The sequence below is a fragment of the Zootoca vivipara genome, chromosome 10 (assembly GCF_963506605.1).
Source record: "Zootoca vivipara chromosome 10, rZooViv1.1, whole genome shotgun sequence".
Lineage (NCBI taxonomy): Eukaryota > Metazoa > Chordata > Lepidosauria > Squamata > Lacertidae > Zootoca > Zootoca vivipara.
The window spans coordinates 41,277,792-41,299,630 of record NC_083285.1 but is presented as its reverse complement, the minus strand read 5'-3'; the positions used below and the strand labels follow the sequence as shown (position 1 = coordinate 41,299,630).

General features: G+C 44.4%; 1 protein-coding gene across 3 annotated transcripts in view; it reads left to right on the top strand.

The window, feature by feature from the left end:
* The first annotated feature begins 11,267 nt into the window (after nucleotides 1–11,267).
* SEPTIN3 (septin 3) overlaps nucleotides 11,268–21,839 on the top strand; it is a 28,273-nt gene continuing 17,701 nt past the window's right edge. For 2 of the 3 annotated variants that reach the window (XM_035126683.2, XM_035126681.2), the window contains exons 1-2: nucleotides 11,268–11,520; nucleotides 15,017–15,965. In XM_035126683.2, coding sequence (XP_034982574.1) covers nucleotides 15,041–15,965 — 925 coding nt within the window. In that variant the 5' untranslated portion in view covers nucleotides 11,268–11,520; nucleotides 15,017–15,040. Of the gene's footprint in view, nucleotides 11,521–15,016; nucleotides 15,966–18,035; nucleotides 18,226–21,839 lie in introns of those variants that run through there. The other variant, XM_035126684.2, reaches the window with a different exon arrangement.

Genomic DNA, 21,839 nt, shown 5'->3' with positions numbered 1-21,839 from the left:
CTGTGACACTGCAGTTCTAATTTCTATACATTGCTTCTGGAGCTCTGTTGTGTGTGGTTATGCAGTAGATATGCTCACTATCCACACAGTGTTTGCACTTTGATCCACACTTCCTTTAGGGATATGTTACCAAAGTACTGTATGAAACATTAATGCACGTGAAAATGGGCAGGAACCTCTGCTAATCTAATAGTGTGCAGATTGCATACTGATAATATTGGCAGAATATAGGACCTATGACACGATGGATATTCTCATAGCTGGTTTTGCTGTGCCCATATTATCTCTCACCTTCGTTTCAGGGCATCAGTTCTGACTGTAGAGTAGGTTTCGTTCCGTTGTTGGCAGAGTATGTCGTGCTGTGTTAACACATCTGTTCCATTGTGAAGTACTAGTCCTGTGGACATCAGTTTCACCAGTATACATTTCATGTTAGGGACATGTGCCTTTGATTCTCTACCATACTCATGTGTGTACATTCCATGTTAAGGCAGCACATACTGTTAATATCTACATCATCCCCCAATTACAGAGACATGTCTATACTTTGGAGGCCTCATTGGAATGCATTCACTCCCACACCATAATTCCATAGAACCTAGTTCTTCTTCTCTACATTCCATACTTTCCTCGCCTCGCCTGTCAAGTGCTGCCTTCTCATACACTTGGATACATTCCATTGCTTCCACGATCTCATTCAGTGCCATAGTCCCTGACAACTGCACAGTACAGCAGGAACTTGGAATCTTGCTGGAAAGATGCTCGCTCCTTCATTGGATTTCCTCCCCAGTCTGTTCACAATGAAACCACACAGCCAGCCGGGAATCGCTCTTACTTGAAAATGTGTGGCATGCTTTGTCAGCAGCTGCTGAATTTGAGCATAGCACATTGCATAAGGTGGTATGTGATTTATTGTGAGTGGCTGCCTGAGGACACTTCTAGTGTGAGTGAGGGTAGTTTCTAGCACAAGGTGGGGGTAAGTGTTTTGGTACGGCTGTGTGGAGCTGGTCTCAAAACAGGTGTAAAGACCACACTAGGTCTCATTCCTGCATCAAAAATGTCCACAGAATTTGTGTTGCTTCAAATATACAGAACAGGGTGAGATTCCTGCATTGCAAGGGGTTGGACTAGAGGACCCTTGGGGTCCCTTCCAACTCTATGATTCTGTGAGGATGAGACACCATTTCCTAGGTGCCCAGAACAACAGAGCAGCTTTCTGGTGTGGGGTCATGTGTGTTTAGAGCATGGATCTTGGCTAAGTATATGCCATTCTAAGCATTCTAATGTACTGTATTAAATTGGCTGCCCCTCTCCAGGGATCCTTGCACACAGCACTAAGCTGCATCTGGGCCAGTCTTTCCATTAGACAGAGTGAGGTGAGTTGGTTGCCTGAGAAAGCAACTTTTGGATGCCCTACCAGGGTGGCAAATTGCTTGTTTATATTGTGTCTGTAAGTGTTGAGTTTGTAAGGCACCCAAATGTCTTGGTCAGCAGTGAGCAGCATGCTCCAGTGTGCAAAGATCAGATGGCACAGACAGAGCTAACCATCCATTTAGCAAGAGGTGATGCACATTATCCTGCTCCAACACGTAACATGCCTCTGTGCAAGCGCTACAGATTATTTTAACCCTGCACAGTCAACCCCTCCTTGGAGTCCTCCATGGACCAATGCAGAAAGGGACCTGCACACACAAACCTACTTCTGTGTGCACAGATTGCCTTTGCTGGAGTGGAGCAATTATATTTTTGTTAGAGGGCATAAGACTAGGAAAAAGGCAGCACCATAACTTTCCCAAGTTGCTCTAAATGGGCACTTTCCTGTATCCATGACTCATTTATTACTATATCTACTATAGCCATAGTCTCTGAGTTTCACTTGGAGACCTGTTTTCTGAGCCTTGATTTCATTTGTGAAGACTAGGCTACCAATGCAAATGAATGGACCCCAGGCTGAGCAACGGGGGTAGCAATAAATATCCCATCTGGGGCCAGGAGTTTAAAAGACTTTGTGGACAGGCTACATTATTCATTGACAGCTAATACATAGAGGGGTGGAGGGTTCTGTGGGACTCATCATGACACACTTTTTTGAACTTAGCCACATAATCTTTTTCCTTCCCAAGTTTCTTTTCTCAGGGTTGCATCACATGATAAGGAGAAAAGGAGATGCATCTTCAGTGAATCAGCCACATGACTCTGCCTGCTGCAAATATGCTTTTCATATTATGTCAGGTATCTCTCAGTGTAAGATAATCTCCATTAGGAAGTGACTCAATGACCACACAAGCTTTTTGTAGGCATATTGATTTCAATGGAACTGCAGAATGTGAGTACAAATAGTCATTGAGTAATACCCTTGACAGGGCTGGCCCTACGGCAAGGCTGGGTGGCACAGGCTGCCGGGCCGCCAGGAGGGCACTGCTGCTGCGCTGCTGCGCTGCACCCGCCAGACAGCCGCGCTGGGAAATGGGGCAGGGGGCGCCGGAGGGATCTTTGCACCACGGCGCCAGGGCGCCAGATATGCTTAAGACAGCCCTGACCCTTGATATTGAGAAGTGCTGTAAGGAAACAATTTTTTCTCTTTTCTGTTCAAAATTAAAATTACTGTGCACATGAACCTGGGTATATAATTTATATCCTTGCCATCCAGAAGTGGTTGAGTGTGAGACCAGCTACCCAGGTTCATGTGTCCAGTACTTTTAATTTTGAACAGAAAAGATAAAAATTAACTTCAGCCACAGAGACTGATCAATCATCTTATGGTGTATCCAGCCCAAACTGATTCACATTGAGTACTATTGAGTGACAGCTCAGTGGAAGTTTCTCACACTTTTCTGTTCCTATCCTTGAGGACAATTGAGGAACTGCATTTGTTACCAGCACGAAATCCACAGTATATTTTCTGTTTCACGAGCATAAAACATTTTCGAAAAGCCAAATGTATAAACAAAAACAAGTCACTGAGTTTTGTGCCAAAATCTGGGAGTTAGGATAAATGGTTAGAATTATCCCACCTAAATTAGACGGAAGAGGCATCAGCCTATATTTGTGCTTGACTTTGATTAAATAGTAACCACATAAATTGTGTTCTTCAGTGACAACTTCAGTGAATTATTTAAAAAGGGGGAAATCAGAATTAGAAGAACAAATGGCCTGTCTACCTTCTGTGTGAAACCCTGGCCTCTTCTCTTGCTTTGTACTGTTCTGTGTGCCAAGTCTTCAATGGTCTTATCTATCCAATTCTGTATCTTACTCCATAGGGCTAACTACCTGCAAATGAACAAGAAGTAAAAATATTTTTTGTTTGTAATGTCTGTTTTGATTATGGAGCAATCTCATAAGAGAATTGTGGTGTTTTGGGAATTTGTTGGGAGTTTGTCACTTTTTGTGTGTTCCTAAACCTACCAGTTTGCCTGTGAAATCTTCAGAATGTAATTGTTATGATAATCTCATGTGTGAATGTTCTGTTTCAGTGGTGGATTTTTATGCACATGTGATATTTTCTTGGATCATGTGTTTTACATGATTGGGCTTTTGTGAGACAGTATGTATTTTCCATTATTGGAACCAACATTTCAGCAGGGTTTGAATCTGATTAATTAGAATTAAATGTCAAATTTCAATCTGCTCAGAATTTAGAAATGTTAAACTGTTATTTCTATTTGTAACTCTTTGGGGTGAGAAAGCTGAACTAAAGAAAGTTGAAAAGTTACTCAGTGCTCTGGAACGTTCAGTTTACCTAGTTTTGAAGTTCAAAGTTGTGAAAGTCAAAGACTAATCCTAAACAGACGCATTAAGAAGTCTCATTGAAAACAGTAGGAACTAATTTTCTGAGCAAACATGCATAGAATTTCTCTGACATTTGGAGCAATTTCAAATGTGTTATGAATCTAATTTAACTTGATATTTGTTTATTTTTATTTTTCAGATTTGTTCTGGTTCTTACTATTGTATTAACTTGTAACATTTGGAAATAGAACAGCTTAATGGTTCAGATATCAAAACACACATGAGAATTGCGTTTGAAAAACAACATGGAGTTTGAAAACTTGAGTCATAAATTGTTTTGCCTTGGATTATCATGCCTATTTTGGACATCTCTCCTAATCCAGAGCCACCAATTAGTGCGCAGAAGGTGGTTTCCTCTCTGTGGAAGTAGGTAAACCTGCAAGTTGCCCATGGAACCTGGACACTTATGGGGAGCACCCAGTTGTCATGTCACCTGCCACAACTAAATGGATACTGAGAGAGACTTCTCAGGAGCTCCTCACAATAAAGATTTGTTTTGGGGAATGTATGTGGAGTGCTCAGTCTGAATCTAGGATTCCTTATGCCCAGCAACTGTCCCCCCTGAGAACTAATAGAAGCTAGAAGAGGCATGCAACTCTCCAGACATGATTGCTCTGTGAAGATCAATGAAGCTACATGTCTTCTGCTGTACACATTAATTCTCTGCATTGGGGCTGTTAGGTTTTGTTGTCAGCATATGTAGGTAAATTTATTGTGTGAATTGTAAAGCACAAAGCAGACTCTCCAGCAGGTTTAGGAAATTTAAAACTGCAGTAATGCCTCTGAAGTATATACTGAAGTTAATAAGAGGTCCTTCTACTCTGACCCTGCCTGATACAGAGAACTCCAAGCAAAACAGAAGGCTGCAGAGCCAACTACGTTGCTTGCAATGCTTATTTGGTGACTGGAGTTCCCCACTGTGCAATTTTTTTTCACAGCTCTGGTTTTGCTCCATGATAAATCAGGAGCAGGGAAAAGGAGGAATGTCCAGACTGAAGTTAAGGATACACTGCAGGGAACATACTTAATATGGGCAGGGGGTGAATAAGCTGTGACCTTGGTTTCCACTACAAATACCTATTTCTCCCCCACCCCAAAATTTTCTTCCATTGACAGATAGTTCCATCCTGTGAATTTAATTCATTTGCCTCGGAGCTAAGGGAAAACAAAAAGTAGCCTCATCCCTGTCTGATGTTGTGCAAAGTATGTTCTCAGCTTGAGTTTTGCACTGTTTGGTCATAGATGCTCCTGATGAAATGCAATTTCATGTTAATTGTTCTATAGTGCTGTATTATGAAAAAAGTTTGAAATCCTAATAAACTATGTGGAGTCAATCAAGCGCATTGTGCTTTGTTGACATTGATGCATGTATGTTAATGTTTTTAACAAGCAACTACGCGATGAGCGCCACAACCCCAGAGTCCTAATGGTCCTAACTGGACCTAATGGTCAGGGGTCCCTTTCAGCGGCATCACTAGCCTTCTGGCTGCCTGGGGCGGCAAACCCGTAGGCACCCCACCGGGGGGCGAGGCGTCCGTCGCACGCATGCACCGCAAAGCACGACGCACACGTCATGACGCAAGGCGCATGCACGCGCAGAAGGCCTACGACGCGGCGACGCGGCAAACCTGCGGAGTGAGGCAGTCTCGCTCGCATTGGGGCTTAAGTCGGAGGTGGTCAACCCCATCCAGCCAGCTGCCCCCTGCCCAGCCTGCTGCCCAGGGCGGCACACCCCCACCGCCCCCATCTTAATATGCCACCGGTCCCTTTACCTTAACTTTACACAACTGCAGTGGGGCTTAGGGTTTGGTTTGGTTTGGTTTGGTTTGGTTTGGTTTGGTTTGGTTTGGTTTGGTACAGAGAACAAGTGATACAAATTGGCTCAAACCAGTTTGTTACTAGCACAATAGCATCATCAGTTGCTTACCACAAGCCACACCTTCTGGAGCACATAGCAGCCAGGGTGATATTCTTCAAGAAACTGCCACAGGCCCAGTCCTGACCAGGAATAAATCCCACATTGGATCCTGTGACTGCTTTGTTTTTCTTTTTTCAAAATACAAGTGATTATTGTAACGTGGTTTGGCCCTGTGCAGATTTTTCTCTCACAACTGGCCCCTATTGTTTTGCAAGTGCTTAGTCCACCAGGGTGTACAGCTTTTTGAAGAAATGGAAGTGCTATATAAAACGAAATGGTGACATGACCATATCTGTACACATTCATACATTTCAAGATTCCGTGAAAGGACAATGGGTTGCTTATTTCTGATTGACTGTGAATTCTCATCTTCAGTACCCTGCAAATGCACTTGTGACATGAAAATACACATTTCCAGATATATTTTTTAATGACCGGAAGGAGATGAAATTACTAATATCTTGTCTCAGTTCCCAAATGGTGAATTCCGGATACTCTGTTTGTTCTGCTCAGGGCTGCCCCAAGTCTCATGTTTCTGGCTGAAGCAAAGGACAAGATGGCATCCCCTCCAGTTCCATGTACGAAAGCTGATCACGTTGGCAACTGAATCTTCCAGTACTGGTGGTGATGAGTCTTTCACTGCACTTGAAGGCAGTAGGGCAACTTAGGGCAAACCATGCAGCACACACAACTATATTCTTCCAACAACTGGCTGCTGCTTTTTGCCACAGACACACCCAAGCAGTTGCTGCCTGAGGCAGCTGCTTCACTTGGATAGCTATGCTATTGCTACTAAAGTAGAATGGAGCACAGATCTTAAGATGTCTTAGTTTCTTAAAAGTGGTTTTTAGGCATTTTACATCAAAGAGCCACCTAGCAATATGTTTGTGTACCTATCCCAGCATTTCCATGCACCCATTATGGATTTTCAGGCTTCCTTTTCTGACTATAAGCTCTTTGCTCTATGATGGAGGTTGCTCTATATGGGACCCCCATGAGTTTTTGAAGTGAGATGTTGCAGTGGGAATTGGACTTCAGAGGTCACACTACACCCCTGGGAGTTGGACCGGCAGGTATTTGAGTCCATTCCCTAATGAATACTGAAAATCTGAACACTATGGAAGCAAGTTGTGACCTCAAAAACATAGATAATTATAACACTTGCAAATATGTGTTTCCCATTGTACAAAATATGCATTTTTCAAATTAACATTAAAAAAAAAATGGCAGGGCATGGTCCCAAGAAGAGGTGCTTTGTGAACATACCAAAACCTCCTTCCTTCCTTACTTTACTTGTTTACATTAGCCAATATTCCACTGTCAAATTTGGGAAGGTATGCAATCTGTTCAGTGTTATTGTTCACAAACTTTTTGAACATCACTCTTGATCAGGCTTCCTCAAACTCAGCCCTCCAGATGTTTTGAGACTACAATTCCCATCAATCCCTGGCCACTGGTCCTGCTAGCTAGGGATCATGGGAGTTGTAGACCAAAAACATCTGGAGGGCTGAGTTTGATGCTTCTGCTCTTGATGCTTCTACCAAGTCTGATACTTGGTGCTGTGTGGTGCAACCAAAATAAATGAATTCCAGGCTTGCCATCTCATTACAGTACTGCAGTTGGCATCTTGATAGCCTGGTAGACCTTTAAATAGCACGGCTGTGGAAATATCACCTATAATTAAGAAATGTATGCATCATTGGTTTACACCATTTATGTAGACTTGTCTGGGGATGACAGGGTTAGCGTGGCAAGAATGTGGGAGGGTCAAAGGTCTGGTATGGAAATAATGTTAGGATTCCAGGCCCTTCAAGCTTTCCACAAAAAGCTTATTGTTCTGCCCCCTCCAACTTTTATGCTTCATAAACAAACACTAGACGGAGATGGCAGTGGGCATGGTGATGACTGGGTAGATATGTTCTTTCTATGTATGACTTTAAGTATATCACAGGTAATGATTCAAGAAACTCAAATGATGCAAAATGGTGAAAATTAAGCCACTATGAGGTGGAATGTGAAGTGAGAAGCCAAGCCAAAGAGGTCCAGAAAGGTGCTGTAGAACAATGTTTAAGAAGACTTTTACATGCATTTATAAGGTTGCTACACTGCATCACTATGATCAGAGGCAGTAGCAACAGGAAGTATTGAAGAGGAACTTCCTTTTGAGGGGATTTACTGCTCCTGTTGCTCTTCTAGTACAATTGTAACCCTGACTACTTTGGTGGCCTTGCCCTTCCTTCTAGACCAGAAGTAACTGACCAGGGATCAATGACTGAATAACTAGGTCTACATATAGACACCAGCATAAGAGCATTTATGTTCTGTTAACTCACTGGCCTATCGAGATTGTTTGGGGCTGTTAAAAAAAAGAAAAAAAGACATGGGAATCTGAGAGAAATCAACTTTAACAGGTTTGTCCATCCCTACGTCTCATAGATCTGGGTGGGTTTTTTCACAGTTCCAAACTTCTACAGGGTTGTGGGGGTTTTGGGGGGGGGATGGTGTCTTTTCAGAATAAATCCAGTTAATACTTCCATAGGTGAGAGATCCAGGTAAAACTGATTCTATTGTACAGGCACCCCCAAACTGCAGCCCTCCAGATGTTTTGGCCTACAGCTCCCATGATCCCTAGCTAACAGGACCAGTGGTCGGGGAAGATGGGAAGTTTGGGGATGCCTGCTATTGTATGTTCAATTTGCCATATTTCAACATATTTTGGTGATGATCTCTTGTCAACACAGCTTATCAGCTCTGTCCGGGGTACTGAAAAACCTGCCTCTGACTGCCCTTGTTTTGCCTGTGAGCTGCCTGTCCTTTCTCTCTGCCCCAGAACATTTGTCTGGACCTACTCTACATCCTCTTGACCTGTCAGTGGACTCATCATTGCCAGAACTGGATATCTTCCTCAGCAAACCTGCCATGCTGCAATCCATTGGAATTCTTTCTTGCTTGCACAGAAACAGAGGTTAACTTTCAAAGAGCAACACTGGTGCATTTAAAGTGTTGTTTGTGCTTTCTGATGAATTGTGAGCTGCTGCAACACACCACTTGGCTAGTCATATCTCACTTTCTCCCCTCCAGTGGAGATACTCTTAACTGCTAAATAGATATCTATATACAGTATATAAAAATATAAAAAGGGCATGTGGGTGTGTCTCCACTTGTCTCCGAAACCGCTTGACCGCTTTGTGTTCAAATTTGGACGCAATGTCACATGTGAATACGCAAAGGATCTTATACAGTTTGCTTAGACAGATGTCACACCTGATGCAGGTAAAGCAGGTAAAACAAACTGTTCCAGAACACAAAACTCAGACAGCCGGGGATACTGGGAGCACAGGAGAGCTGCAAAACAGCGCCCTCTAGTGACAGCTACACTGGTACTGCACCTAGGAAAGCTTCCCTCTCCACAACAGCTCGGCTTGGCTTTGCAGACTGGACCAAGTGGAGGTGGGGCTCACCTGGGAGGGGGAGGGGGAGGCATAGCTCATAGCTCATGGGTCGGGACAGGATGGGGACAGGCACAGGGGATGAGCCGGGGGTGAGGGGAGGAGGGGGTGGGATAGCTCATGGGTCAGGACAGAGTGGGGGCAGTCACAGGGATGAGCCACAGTAACGCGTGGCCGGAACAGCTAGTGTGTGTGTGCGTGTGTGTGCGTGTGTGTGTGACAAAAATAATAAAGAACAATAATCCGGTAATTAAAAGCAATTAGGTCAGGGGTTGCCAATCCTATGGGCAATCCTATTTGGGACCTATGGGCTCCTTTTCAAGCTGGAGAAACTGCATGGTCACCCAGCATACAGTACCACCTATTCTTTCTATTTACCGTAGAGTGCTTATTTCAAGCCCACTTTCAATAGGGGGTAGGGGTGGACTGTGGGCACCACTGAACACATCTGTGAACATATGTACCTGCACATACCGGAATCAGGACTTCTGAACTAGATCAAGAACAAACACATCTCAAGACTGAAAATAACATTCAGGCACTAGTGGTGACCTAGGACCAGATCCATACCCTTGGGGTTGTTGTGAGGATAAAAGAGAAAGTGGAGAGAAACATACATGCCACTTTGAGATCTTTGGAAGAAAGGTAGGAATGTAATTTTTAAAAATGACTGCAGAATTATTGTAATAGTAAGCTTGAATGGAAAGATTACAAAGGAGAGAACCCAAAGTCCTTTGCCGTTTGGTAGAGTGGGCGGAGAGGCCTGTGGTCCCACCTCTCTCCTCTTCCCTTAGCCTGATGGAATGGCTGCTGTAGATGATGATGATGATTTTATCATTTATATCCCACCCATCTGACTGTTGGGATTTTCCATTCCACCTTTAGTTGCAGACATGGGATTATTATGTGTCACATGTCTGCTTACATTCCAGCACCAGTTTGCTGGTGTGAGCAGAACTTCCGCTGTATTGCTTTTGACCTTTTCTCCAAGGAGATGGCAAGGAGAGATGTCATGTTTCTTTGTCTTGATTTATGTTTAATAAATCCGTAGTAAATAGTATGTATTCATAAGCCTCACTCTCATCTGTTGTGCAGTTACTCTGCTAAGTATAGTGTGCCCAAGTCTGGGAGGCTTGGGTCACTGATTTATGTCGCTGGTCGCTGGATCGTTGCAGCGGCATGGCTGGAAGGAGACGATCCAGCTGGGGCTAGCCAGGTGGCCTTTCAACCAAAAGCCAACACTGACTGGGTTTCCCCAGCCACTCTGGGCAGCTTCCAACAAATATAAAAGCATAATAAAACATCAACCATTAAAAAACGTTCCTATACAGGGTTGCCTTCAGATGTTTCCTAAAGGTTGTACCAAACTGCGGGAGGCAGTGGAAGACAGGAGTGCCTGGCGTGCTATGGTCCATGGGGTCACAAAGAGTCGGACACGACTAAACGACTAAACAACAACAAAAAGGTTGTATAGTTATTTATCTCCTTGACATCTGATAGGAGGGTGTTCCATAGGGTGGGTGTCACTACCAAGAGGGCCCTCTGTCTGGTTCCCTTTAACTTCACTTCTTGTGGTGAGGGAACCACCAGAAGGCCCTAGGAGCTAGATCTCAGTTAAGATGACAGTTAAGAGCCTGATGGAGTTAGTCTTTAGCAGATGACAACAACAGACACCCAAAACCTGGAAAATGCTGAACAAGACATCTGATTATGGGGGTGGACTCATGATAAGCCAACTGTGACCTTGTCTCCCTTTCCTTTAAGCCTTAGTTGCTGCTGGATTGCAAAGCCTGCAGGGCAAACTTGGGAGAGATTCACTCTCTTGCCTTGTCCAACCAAGTCTCCATAATGCATGCCAGATCAGCTTGCTCTATATTGTCATTTCTGAAGTGTTACAGAAGATGGATGTTGCACGATGTTTGTAGTTGTTGACATGGTCATGTGCACTGAGACCTTTAGAGTCCACTCGCCCCTGCTTTTTATTTCCTAGTCAGGGCAGTCGATGAGTGCTCTCATTCAGTGTTCCTGCCCACTCCTTCTGGCTTCTGTGTCCAGCTCCAAGTTCTCCCGGACTCTCTCTCCCACTTATTCTCTTGCAGAGGATGGGAAAACACCCAACAGTTCAAGAGAAGGGATAAAGAAAAAGAGAAGAAACTCACCCCATTCACCATGACGTCCAGGAGGTCTGGAAATGGATGTTCTTTCTGAGGACTGATGTAGTCAAAATATTTTTGTAGAATTAACTGTGATCTGTGGGTTGGGGAGCAGCCTGGCTTTGAAAGGTTTGGATTTCTTTTAAGTTTTGGTACACCAAATGGTTGTGTGTTGTGGACATTCAGCTGCTTCACACCTACATCGTTCCAGGTAAGCTCCTGATGTGTTTTTTCAATGTAAGAATCCTCTGGGAAAACAAAAGAAATATCAGAAAAATCAACAGCTTTTACGAACTGATTATTCCTTGAAACAGTGCTGATTGGCAACAGACAATAGCTTTTAAGAGAGCTGGGAAATGCATCCTTCCTGTACTAAATAAACATATGCTTCTTTTATCTCATGGTCATAGGGGCTTTGTGGGTGTTTGAACACTACAACACCCGGTCAACCTTGTTTAATTACTAGAGGGGAAGGTGGGTTGTGAGAGTGTGCACACACCACAAGAATCCTTTCCTTATACAATTCAGTTTTACCTTTCCCAGCGTATTTTCTGTCTTTTTATTGAAGCAAGTGGACAGATAATAATGTTAATTTTCATATATTATATCTCATAGCAAGGATTGCAAACATCTTTCTATATCAGCAGATTGTGAAATTATTTAAACAATAACAGTATTCTGGAAAGGTGGAGAAATTTATCTCTGTGTGTCATGAGCGAGGAACATTTTGGGGGCTGAAGGCATTGCACTCATGGAAAACTTGAGTGGGGGAGCTAATTCCAGTAGCGGGCAGGGTCAGACCCACGAGCAGCGTCAGACCCACACACTTTCACACACCCTTAACACACCCACACACCATTACACACAAACATCTCTATTTCCCATGGAAACAATGACATATATTTTATTCTTAGTAACAGCAGTTAAGTTTCGCTTTCTATTTTTATAGACTTTAAATACTAACAAAAAGCTTGCTAAACATGGCTTTTTTTAAAAAAATCTGGTTGTGCAAAAGGCAAAAATATGTCAGTAATTCTAGCGTTCATTATATGTCTTAATCGCTTTTTACAAAATGTCACAAAGCAACTTATGAAATATTAAGAATGTAAATAATGTAAGTGCCCATCTGAACTGCAAAACCCTGCATAACAGCTATTCAAAGCCTCAAACTTGCCACACTGAAAATTGCTTCCAGGGAATCGCAAAATGAATGGAAACTTTGTTTGTTTATATACATTATTTTAAAAAAAATGTATATGAGTGCTCATATTATAATATATCAGAGTGGTGCAAAGAAAACAAAAGATGAACATAAAATATACACCATGTGTTGCATCCAACTGAATTCCATGCAGAGTAGATCAACTGAAATTAATGGACATAAGTTAGCCATGCTCATTAATTTCTTTTTTTTTAAAAAAATATTTTTATTAATTTTCCAATTAAAACCAATTATATCACATTCAATATTTCAAATTATACACATATATATATCAATCAAACCGAATGTTATGCCAAATCATCTAAATAATTTATTTTTGGGTTCCCATGCTTCAAGAAATTGGGAATTCCTCGCAACTGTCCACTGCCGTCTTATTTCTAAAGTTCAAATCGTCCTCCAAGCTCATAATATTCCAAATCTTCCCCTTACAGTCACCTAGATGTTTTCCACTTTCATCCGATTGTTCCAGCTGCTGAGATAAATGTCAAACGAAGTTTCACAGATGTTCTTTCTCCTGTGTGAGTTAATCAGTCCAGCCTCCCCATAAATCTTCTTAGTGGAGCTCCCTGTTGCGACGGAGTAGCAGCGCCATCTTAAAAGGCTCAAATCACTTTCATTTTCTCTCATAGCCATGAAGATTTACGATTTATTTATCTTTATAGAATTTACAGCTTTTTCAGGCAGGCGACCCAAACATCCAACCATGAACTCTTGGTAAATTAATGGATCTCCTTGCCCTATAGCTGAACTTAGCTTCAGGTCGCTGCTCCAATTTAAAGTGCGTCACAGCTCATAAATCCTCCGAACGCGTCCAGAACTCCTTCCGTCTGACTAGGGGGGGGGCTTTTCTCATCGGCAACTTCACATCTTTAAGAAATATGTTCAGTAACAACAGCTAACAAAGTTCAACTCACACAGTCTTTTGCTTCTCTTTCACTCCAAACAAGCCAGGACATCGCGTCCGGGAAGATACGAGGCAACAATATGAAGAAAAAATAAAAACTTGCTTCCCTTATCGCTCCGTCCCCATCAATCCTTCTTCCAGATGCCGTACATTCTTTGACTCCTCTCGCTCAGCAGCATAAAATTCTCAGCAGTAAACAGCGCTTCTTCCCCTCCTTCTGAAGTATGTCCATAGATTTAAGCCTAATTATCTTCTTTAACCATGGAAATCCCCGCCATGCAGATTAGCGTCCGGGAGTCCTGGCCGTCGTAAGTGCTCAGCCCAAGCTCCCCCCACTCCAAAAACAGTCGGAGTGGGTCTGGGGGCATCGCGGGCCAGCGGCCCCTCTCCGTAACCCCCGGAGAGGGTAGGGGGTTGCCATTTACTCCCCTAGCAACCGCCAAATTCCTTACGAAGGTCAGAGAGATGGAAAACAGGTCCGCCATTCCTGCAGGCGGAAACCGGAACCCAGCCATGCTCATTAATTTCAATGGGTCTACTCTGGGCAGGAGTAGCATTGAACACTGTGCCAAAACTAATACTGTTAAAATGACAGTTCAACACTACAAGTTGATCATCAGACAATAATTAAAATTTTCATTAGGAAAAGCTTGCACAAGTAAAGAAGTACGGTATTATACATGCACCTGAAAGAGAGGATTGTTGGGGCATGCCTTGTCTCTAAAGGTATAGAATTGCACATTAAATGGATATAACTCTGAAAGCCTCACTACTGGAGGACGCTGGGTAAGCAGGGAAAAGTGTCAATGCCACCAGGAGGTCCTCTTCTACGAAATGTGGTGGCTGGGCAAGAGTCTAAGGAGAGAGGTGGTCTCTCAGGTAGAATAATAGAATCATAGAATTGTAAATTAGAAGGTATCCCAAAGGTCATCTAGTCCAACCCCCTGCAATGCATATGCCAGTCTGGATCACACCCACCCACCCTTCCATTCATGCCATTCATAACGGTGTGAATAGCATTTCTTCCAATTTGGCTCTCACTCCCAGGAAAGAAATGAAGATTCTGTCAAAGGCTTCATAGAAATTTTCAGATTTTTAACATTTTAAGTAACTGGCGTTGCAATATATCGAGGAAATGTGGGATTCCTTCCTCTGCATCACACACCATACAGTTAAAGCACATGACCTGCAGCAAATAATCCTGGGAACTGTAGTTTGTTAAGCTTGATGGGAATTGGGAAAAGTACTGAGAGCCAGTGTGGGTGCAATGGTTAGAGTGTCACACTAGGACCTGGGAGACCAAGGGTTCAAATCCCCACTTGCCCATGATGCTCCCTGGGTAATCTTAAGCCAGTCACAGCCTCTCAGCCTAACCTACCTCACAGCCTAACCTATACTTTAAATGTATCATGGGTATACAATCCTCATCTCTCAAATCAGATTGGCTGGGTAAAGTATTGAGCATTTTGTTGCCAGGACAGAGCAGTAGGATCGAGTTGCGTTTTTTTATTTTGGTTTTACAGAGCTGCTGCTGCTGCTGAGTGCTTTGCATCAACCCTTCCTTTGGTTTTGTTATTTTAGGAAACACGGAAGCAGCAAGCGCCCATGATGGACAAGGACTTTGCTTCTTCCCCACACAGGACCCGGAGGTGTATTCCAACCTTAGGAGCCTCATCCAATCCCAGCCGCATCCCAGGACACACGACTCGCTCCCTTGGAATTGGGGGGCTCACGGCTCTCAGCCCCATCTTGAAAAAGGAAGCCTGCCTCAACTCCTTCAGGCAGGACCCCACAAAACAGCTCCCTTTGGCAAAAGGCAGAGGGATTCCTAAACCTCAATCGAGGCTTGGGCCCCCAAAGCCTCCTCGTTGCCATGAGGGGCTCCTCTCCTCAAGCCCAGCTCCTACTGCCTCCCAGTCTCTTCAGTGGACAGCAGCCAATGGTTTGGAGGCACGTAAACTAAGCTCTCTCTCATTTACTCTTCAGAGGAGCACCAATGCCCCTCCAGCTGGCCGGCAACTCCTCTCACACTCTATGGCAGCAAGGAGGGAGTTCCAGAAGGTTCCCTTCCAAAAGGAAGCATCGGGAAGGAGAGAGGAGTTGCCTTCACCAAGCCATCTGCCATCGTCTGGATTACAAACCTTGCCTCAAAGGATAGCTGAGAATTCAGCTGATATGCAAACCACTCTTTTCCAGGAGGACGGAAATCATACCTCAGATGCAGGCATGCCAGGTTCCCAGAGACGTTTGGCCCCTGCAAGCCCATCACCTCCTCCTCCCCCTCAGCCACTTCCCAAAACCACAGAAGATCCCACAAATTCACCCCTGAAAGAAACGGTTCAGGAGGACTTTGCTTCTAATGACAGATATGGCATCCCAAAAGGCATTGATGCGCCCCAAGGCTTAGCTGAATCTGGAAAGATGTTACTACCCTTCCCTCAGGAGTGTCTTGAGGAGCATGCTCTGAATGGCAACTGCTTCATGGCAGATTCCACGATGTCTCCTGTGACAAATACAACTGGGTTTGAATGTAAGTCCCCAAGTGGTGTCTTGTGTTTGCTGTGTGTTTGCCGCGTGAGGGGTTCTCTCTTCTCGACTGCTGAGGGGCAAGATGCAGGGACTTAACAGGGTATAATGTGTCATGAGATAATATTCTGATTCTACGTTGTTTCATCAGCTTGCATCAGAGTCTCTGCTAAAGCATAAAACCAGTCAAAACCAGTTCATGCAGATTACTATTATTTTTCCATTTGATTCCCCCATTCAAGTTGGAGAAACCCCAGTGAAAGTGAATATACAAAGGTGCTTTATACTGACATGGATCCATGTAGGCCAGTTCCATCTGCTGCAGCTGTCAGTCACTCTTCAGACATCTTTCCAGCTCTGCTAGCTGTCAGGATCAATGGTATAATGGTGTAGGAACCAGGCGGGTGGGGGGAGCAACAGTTCTGGGCCTTTTTTTCAGACCCAGAGTGATGGTGTCATTTGCCAGCATTTCACTTGCTCTGGCAAATGAATGAGGTAATAACAAAGCTTTCAAGTGTCATCTGGCCCAACTGCAATAAAACATGTCTTTCCCGTATCAGTCTCTACAGCCGCAGCAAGTGCTTTAACTCTCCAACAATTTGACTTTACCCCTGATGGCTCACTCTTCCATTGTCTCTTGAAACAGGCAGATGGCAGCACACAAGTGACATCACTGTTGGTCACAGATTAGCACAGTAGGAAGCTGCGGAATGAAAGGAATAATCCAGTAAAGGCTGGATGCTTCCTTCCTTTGTTGGGTTTTCGACTGTTTCATGCTAGCAGTTTAAATCATAACACTTTTTTTTTTATACAAGATTGCTTACATTTCTATTGCAAAACTAGAGGTTGCATTAAAGGGGGTGCCATGATGAGCTCCTGCTCTTCAGAATTTACCACAACATCCCTGGTCTGCCCCGGTGGTCTTGAGGCAAATAGGCAGTCCAACAAGGATAAGCAACCTACAAGCAATTCAAAATGCATTCACATTGAGGTGCCAGACCAGTGTCATCAGTGTCACATCAGAAATTGTGTACCTACTGGCTTCTAGCTTCCACCAAGACCACACATCAAAATCCATCGTCTGCATCCAAGCCCTATGACACCGTTTCCTGGATATTGGCTTGAGCACTTTTTTCAAAGGGTATCCATTTCCCCGCTTTTGTGTAGGAAACATTGTGCGACTTGTGCATCGCTGCATGTGAAGATTGCATGAGTGTGTATTTATATTTCTATATTTCCCTGTGTGCTCATGACTTCCCATGCAGCAAAATCCAGTTATGAGAACCACTTATGTGTGGGTTATGCATTTTATCTTAGGTGGAAAGTGTTTTCCATTCGCTGCCTTCTGCAGACCTGCTTCCCAGCTCCCCAACATCTCCAAGGCATTTGTGCTTTGCTGTGACAAATGCGCAGAGACACACACAGATGTAGGTGCCTAAAGGCACTGGGAGAGACATCCTGTGTGTGCACTATGCACACTGACACAAAGACAGATTCTCCTTGCCTGGGCTGACATGCAGACCGTTTCTGGCAGACACTCTGTGCCTCCACATAATGGGTTACTGCTTCTCACCGTTTCTAAAAATGCATGCTGATGACAATTTTAAATGGGGTCCAAGGCATAGCTAGCCAAAGACCCAAATATAAGACTGAAATGCCTAGATGCAGGCACACACTTTCCTCATTTCTTTGGCGAACGCTGCTGTCTGATGAAAGAGTTAACAATCCCTTTTCATGAAGTAGTTTCTTGTCTCTAGAGATGCTCAGCAGACAGTGGCATATGAAAGCTGCCTGGGAACAGGGGAGGAGAAAGGAGGGCGGAGAGGCAAGGAAGAAAGAGTATATATGTGCGGCGGGGAGGGGACAATTTTCTGGCTTCAGCTAACCCATTTATCACAGCACCTCCCTTCAGGAGCCAGCACACATTTCCATGCCCACCAATCCAGTCAAGGTCTCCCAGATGCTTGGATGATACAGCCCTTGATCCCGGGAAGAGAGGGAGGCAGAGTCTGGGGGAGATTTTGCAGGGATGTTTAATATTCAGGTCACGTGAACATGGCCGTGGCGGCATCAGCATCTCTGCTTATCTGAAATATCCATTGGAGAAGGAAAAAGGAGAGAGAAAGAGAAAGAGACATAGGGAGAAGAAGGAAAGAAGGAAAGAAAGAGAGAAACGCAATCAGAATCCCAGAGGCAGCTTTTAGGCAGAGGGAAGTGAAGAGAAGGATCAAATTCCAGAGACAAAGAAAGATTCATGTTCAAAGGTAGGTGGTCCATGAGGATGCTTGCATGCTCTTATGGCAGGGCTCAGAGATGCAGGAGGGATGCTGAGATCCGGCACGCACTCTCGGCTCAGCAAGACATTTGGTGTTTGGCATTGAGACTGGCACAGGCATTGCTAATCTTGCGAGGGAGGATTGTGGAAAGGGAAAGCAGCATTTCCTGCTCATCTTCTTCCATCTGGTGTCAAGGGGGAAGCAGGCAGGGCAGCTGCGATGGTGCATCAGAGACACTGGGGCTTTTGTGAAAGCGCACATTAATTCCCAGCTGGCTCAGAGGCGTGAGCTGCCTTGCAGCTGGCTTGGCTGTTGCTGACCACAGGCGATTCTTTCCCGTTCGGTGGCATGAATGTGTGTCATATTGGAAACCTTGCTCAGGCATTGTGGAGTGGACCACGGGTGGGATGATGGCAGGGACCCCCGATCTGGGTGGTGAGGCCGTTGTCTGTGGGCCTCGACTGGAGTCCTGTGGGATAATGGGTGGGGAAAGAAAGTGTCAGGGCTGGGGTGGCTGGGAAATGGAAAGCAATGCTTGGTGAAAGGGGAAGAAGGGGTGTGGTGATGTGGGGGCTGGGTAGCAGGCACAAAAGGGCTGTAAATTAAAGGGGGGCAGGGAAGAGTGGGAGGCTTGAATGAATGAATCAATGAATGAATGAATACAGTGCTAGGGGAATGTGTTAATAGCAGGAGCTGTCATACAAGGGAATATGCCCGATGTCAAATAGCTGCAGCTATTGTGGCTGTGTGCACACCACACATTTAAAGCACCCCAGCCCAATGCTCATGGGAACTGTAGTTTGTTAAGGGTGCTGGGAATTGTAGCCCTGTGAGGGGTAAACTGTAGGATTCTTTGGGGTGGGGGAAATGTGCTTTAAATATTCTTTGAATGTATGGTGTGTGCACAGACAGCCACAGTTGTAGATGGAATAGTGCTAGTCATCTAAAAAAAGAGTGCAAATGTTTGAACTACACTGTCTTATGTGGTTGGAGCAAATGTACCCTGCCTTTTAGCTGAGCCATTTCATGGGGACCTGGGCAGTTGTCTTATTCAGAGTCAGACCATTGATCTATCTAGCTCAGGATTGTTTACTTTGGCTGGTAGTGGCTCTTCAAGGTCTTGGGTAGGGGCCTTCTCAATGCCTACCTCAAAGGACTCCATGGGCCTTGATTTGGAGTAAGACATTTATAGGTTTACCTGAATTGATCTTTTTAAAAAGGGTATTGGATTCACATCCTCAAGGAAGTAGCATCTTTTGTGAAGATACATGAACCTTGCTTCGGATTATTCACAATCAGCGTCCATGTATCTTCACAAAGAGTGATTCCCTTCAGAAAAATTCTCTGCTTTGTCAAGAGCAGCCTTTTATTATTGTCTCCACGTGTTCCAAGGTTGGGATTTAGGGCTCATCCACAATTCCGCTCACCTTATTGCTTTCCCCTGGGAAAGCTCACTGAATCAGAGCACACATCAATTGATGTTTGCTCCGATTTAGCATTGAAAATTAGGTTTCCAAGGAGAAAGCAGTGGATCCCGCTTGGATCCATGCTTTCTAGGCATGGGATGAGCAGAAGTGTGGAAGATCCCTTGGTGTTGAAAAACAGATCTGCTAGCCAGAGCTTGGTGAGTCTGCACAGCTTTGTGCAGTTGTGACCTACTTGAGAATAGATTGTCTTAAAGCTAGCTTCCCCAACCTGCTTTTCTCTAGATGTTTTGGACTACAACTCCCCTCAGCCCCAGACAAGATGGCCAATGGCCAGGAATTATGGGTAGGCCAACAACACCTGAAAGGGCACTAGGTTGGCCTATCCTAAAGCCTACTTTGGTTGTTGTTGTTTTAATAGGATGGGGGGGGGTGTTGGAACAAAGGTCTGGAAACAGCACCTGTATCTTCTCTTTGTTTTTTTATGACAGAGGGTTTAAAAAGACTGCTAACTAGAAAGCCACATGCAAACTATTGCAATAAGAATAGTACAGCTCTCAGGGGAGGTATGCTCAGTGCGTTCCTTTTGAGGTCCTGTGGGTGGGTGCTTTCACAAGCTGCATTGAAAATGGAGCCAAATCCCCACTGAAGGGCAGGCAGCAGAACTGGAGGTGTATTCAATCAAAGCTGGCTATTATTTTGCTCCATAGAGTTACTCAGACAAAGGCAAGGAAGGCAACGGGCGGGGGGGGGGGGGAGAGAAGAGCTTTCCATATCTAGACTGTAGAAAATAATTACATCAGGGGTTATTGCTTTAAAATAAAGTTACTAATTATCCTCTGGCCCTAAGCCAACAAAATCCAAGGGCTGCTGCAAATTCTAGAGATGTGATTAAATGTGTTGACCAGAGGGAATATACAGCTCAAATTCAACTAGCCCAATTATCAGCTAACCCAACCCTTGGGCAGCAATTTTCATCAGGGTTGAAAAATGTTTTGCAAAGGAGAACAATCCTATTTTTGATACGATCCTTAATATTTTTGATGCCTGAGGTGGAAAATCCAAACAGTATCTTGAAGATGGCAAAAATATAAAAGCCTGCTGAATAAATGATATAATTTGCTGCCCCAAATCTGGTGCTTGAAGCAGGCCACTTTGGTCTGTTTAATGGTAGGACTAGCCCTTCCTCATTTTAAGCTGTAATTCTGGCAAGACAAAATGTGTACCTCTATAAAATTTACAGATCACCCAGTCATGTCAGATTATCAGTTTGGAATCCTTGTCTCGGGGCCTTTTGGGGTTTTGCTCAGAACTTCCATACGGGGGTGGAGCAGAGAGGAGGGGAAACTCCAATTTTGGCTCCTTTTTACAGCTCATAATTTACCAAGACAAACAGACAGAAGGAAATCCTCTCTGACTCCCTCTGACTCTGCTGCTGTTGCTATGCTGGTGCTATGGAAGGAGGGGACACGTAACTCGAATTCTTGTTTGCACAGCAAATTATTGGGGCAACAGCAAGACTCGGGCAACTACCGCTGATTCGGGGAACGGCAAGGTAGAGTAGTGTGGTGTAGTGGTAAAAATGTTGGGCTATTACTGGGGTGACCCAGGTTTAAATCCTCTTTCCACCGCAAAGCTGTTCCTAATTCATCTCTAGCCAAGGTGTTCACACCTTTGCATAGGGCAAGACATCTGGGCCTCATCAACAACCCCTGGTATGTGGAAAAACAGAAGTGAATTGAAGCTGCGCTGATGTGAACAGCTAGGGGCAAAGAGCTGTGAAATGCACCTAAAACCCAACAACTTCACTGTCTGAAGCTGGTGATGCGGACACCTCTTTAGAGGCAATTAAGGGACCAGCAAGCACCTATTGTAGGCTCAGCAGCCAACAGTTACTAGCACCAAGTAGAAAACACTGTACCAGATTCCAGAGGATGTAGAGGAAGTTGTGTTTTTTTAAAGGAGGGCAAGTTCATTGCAGCAGGGAGATCCTTGGCCAGGCTTTGCCTGAAAGAAAGAGGAAATCTTGGCAGAGGTAGAATAGGCTGGAATTCTAGGCAGCTATTCAGAATAAGAACAACTCCACTCTAAAAGGCTGGATGCTTGTGAACAAAGAGCTGTGTGGTCTACCAGGAACTGGCATGTGGAAGGAAGAGAATCTGGGCCTCAGGGATGCTA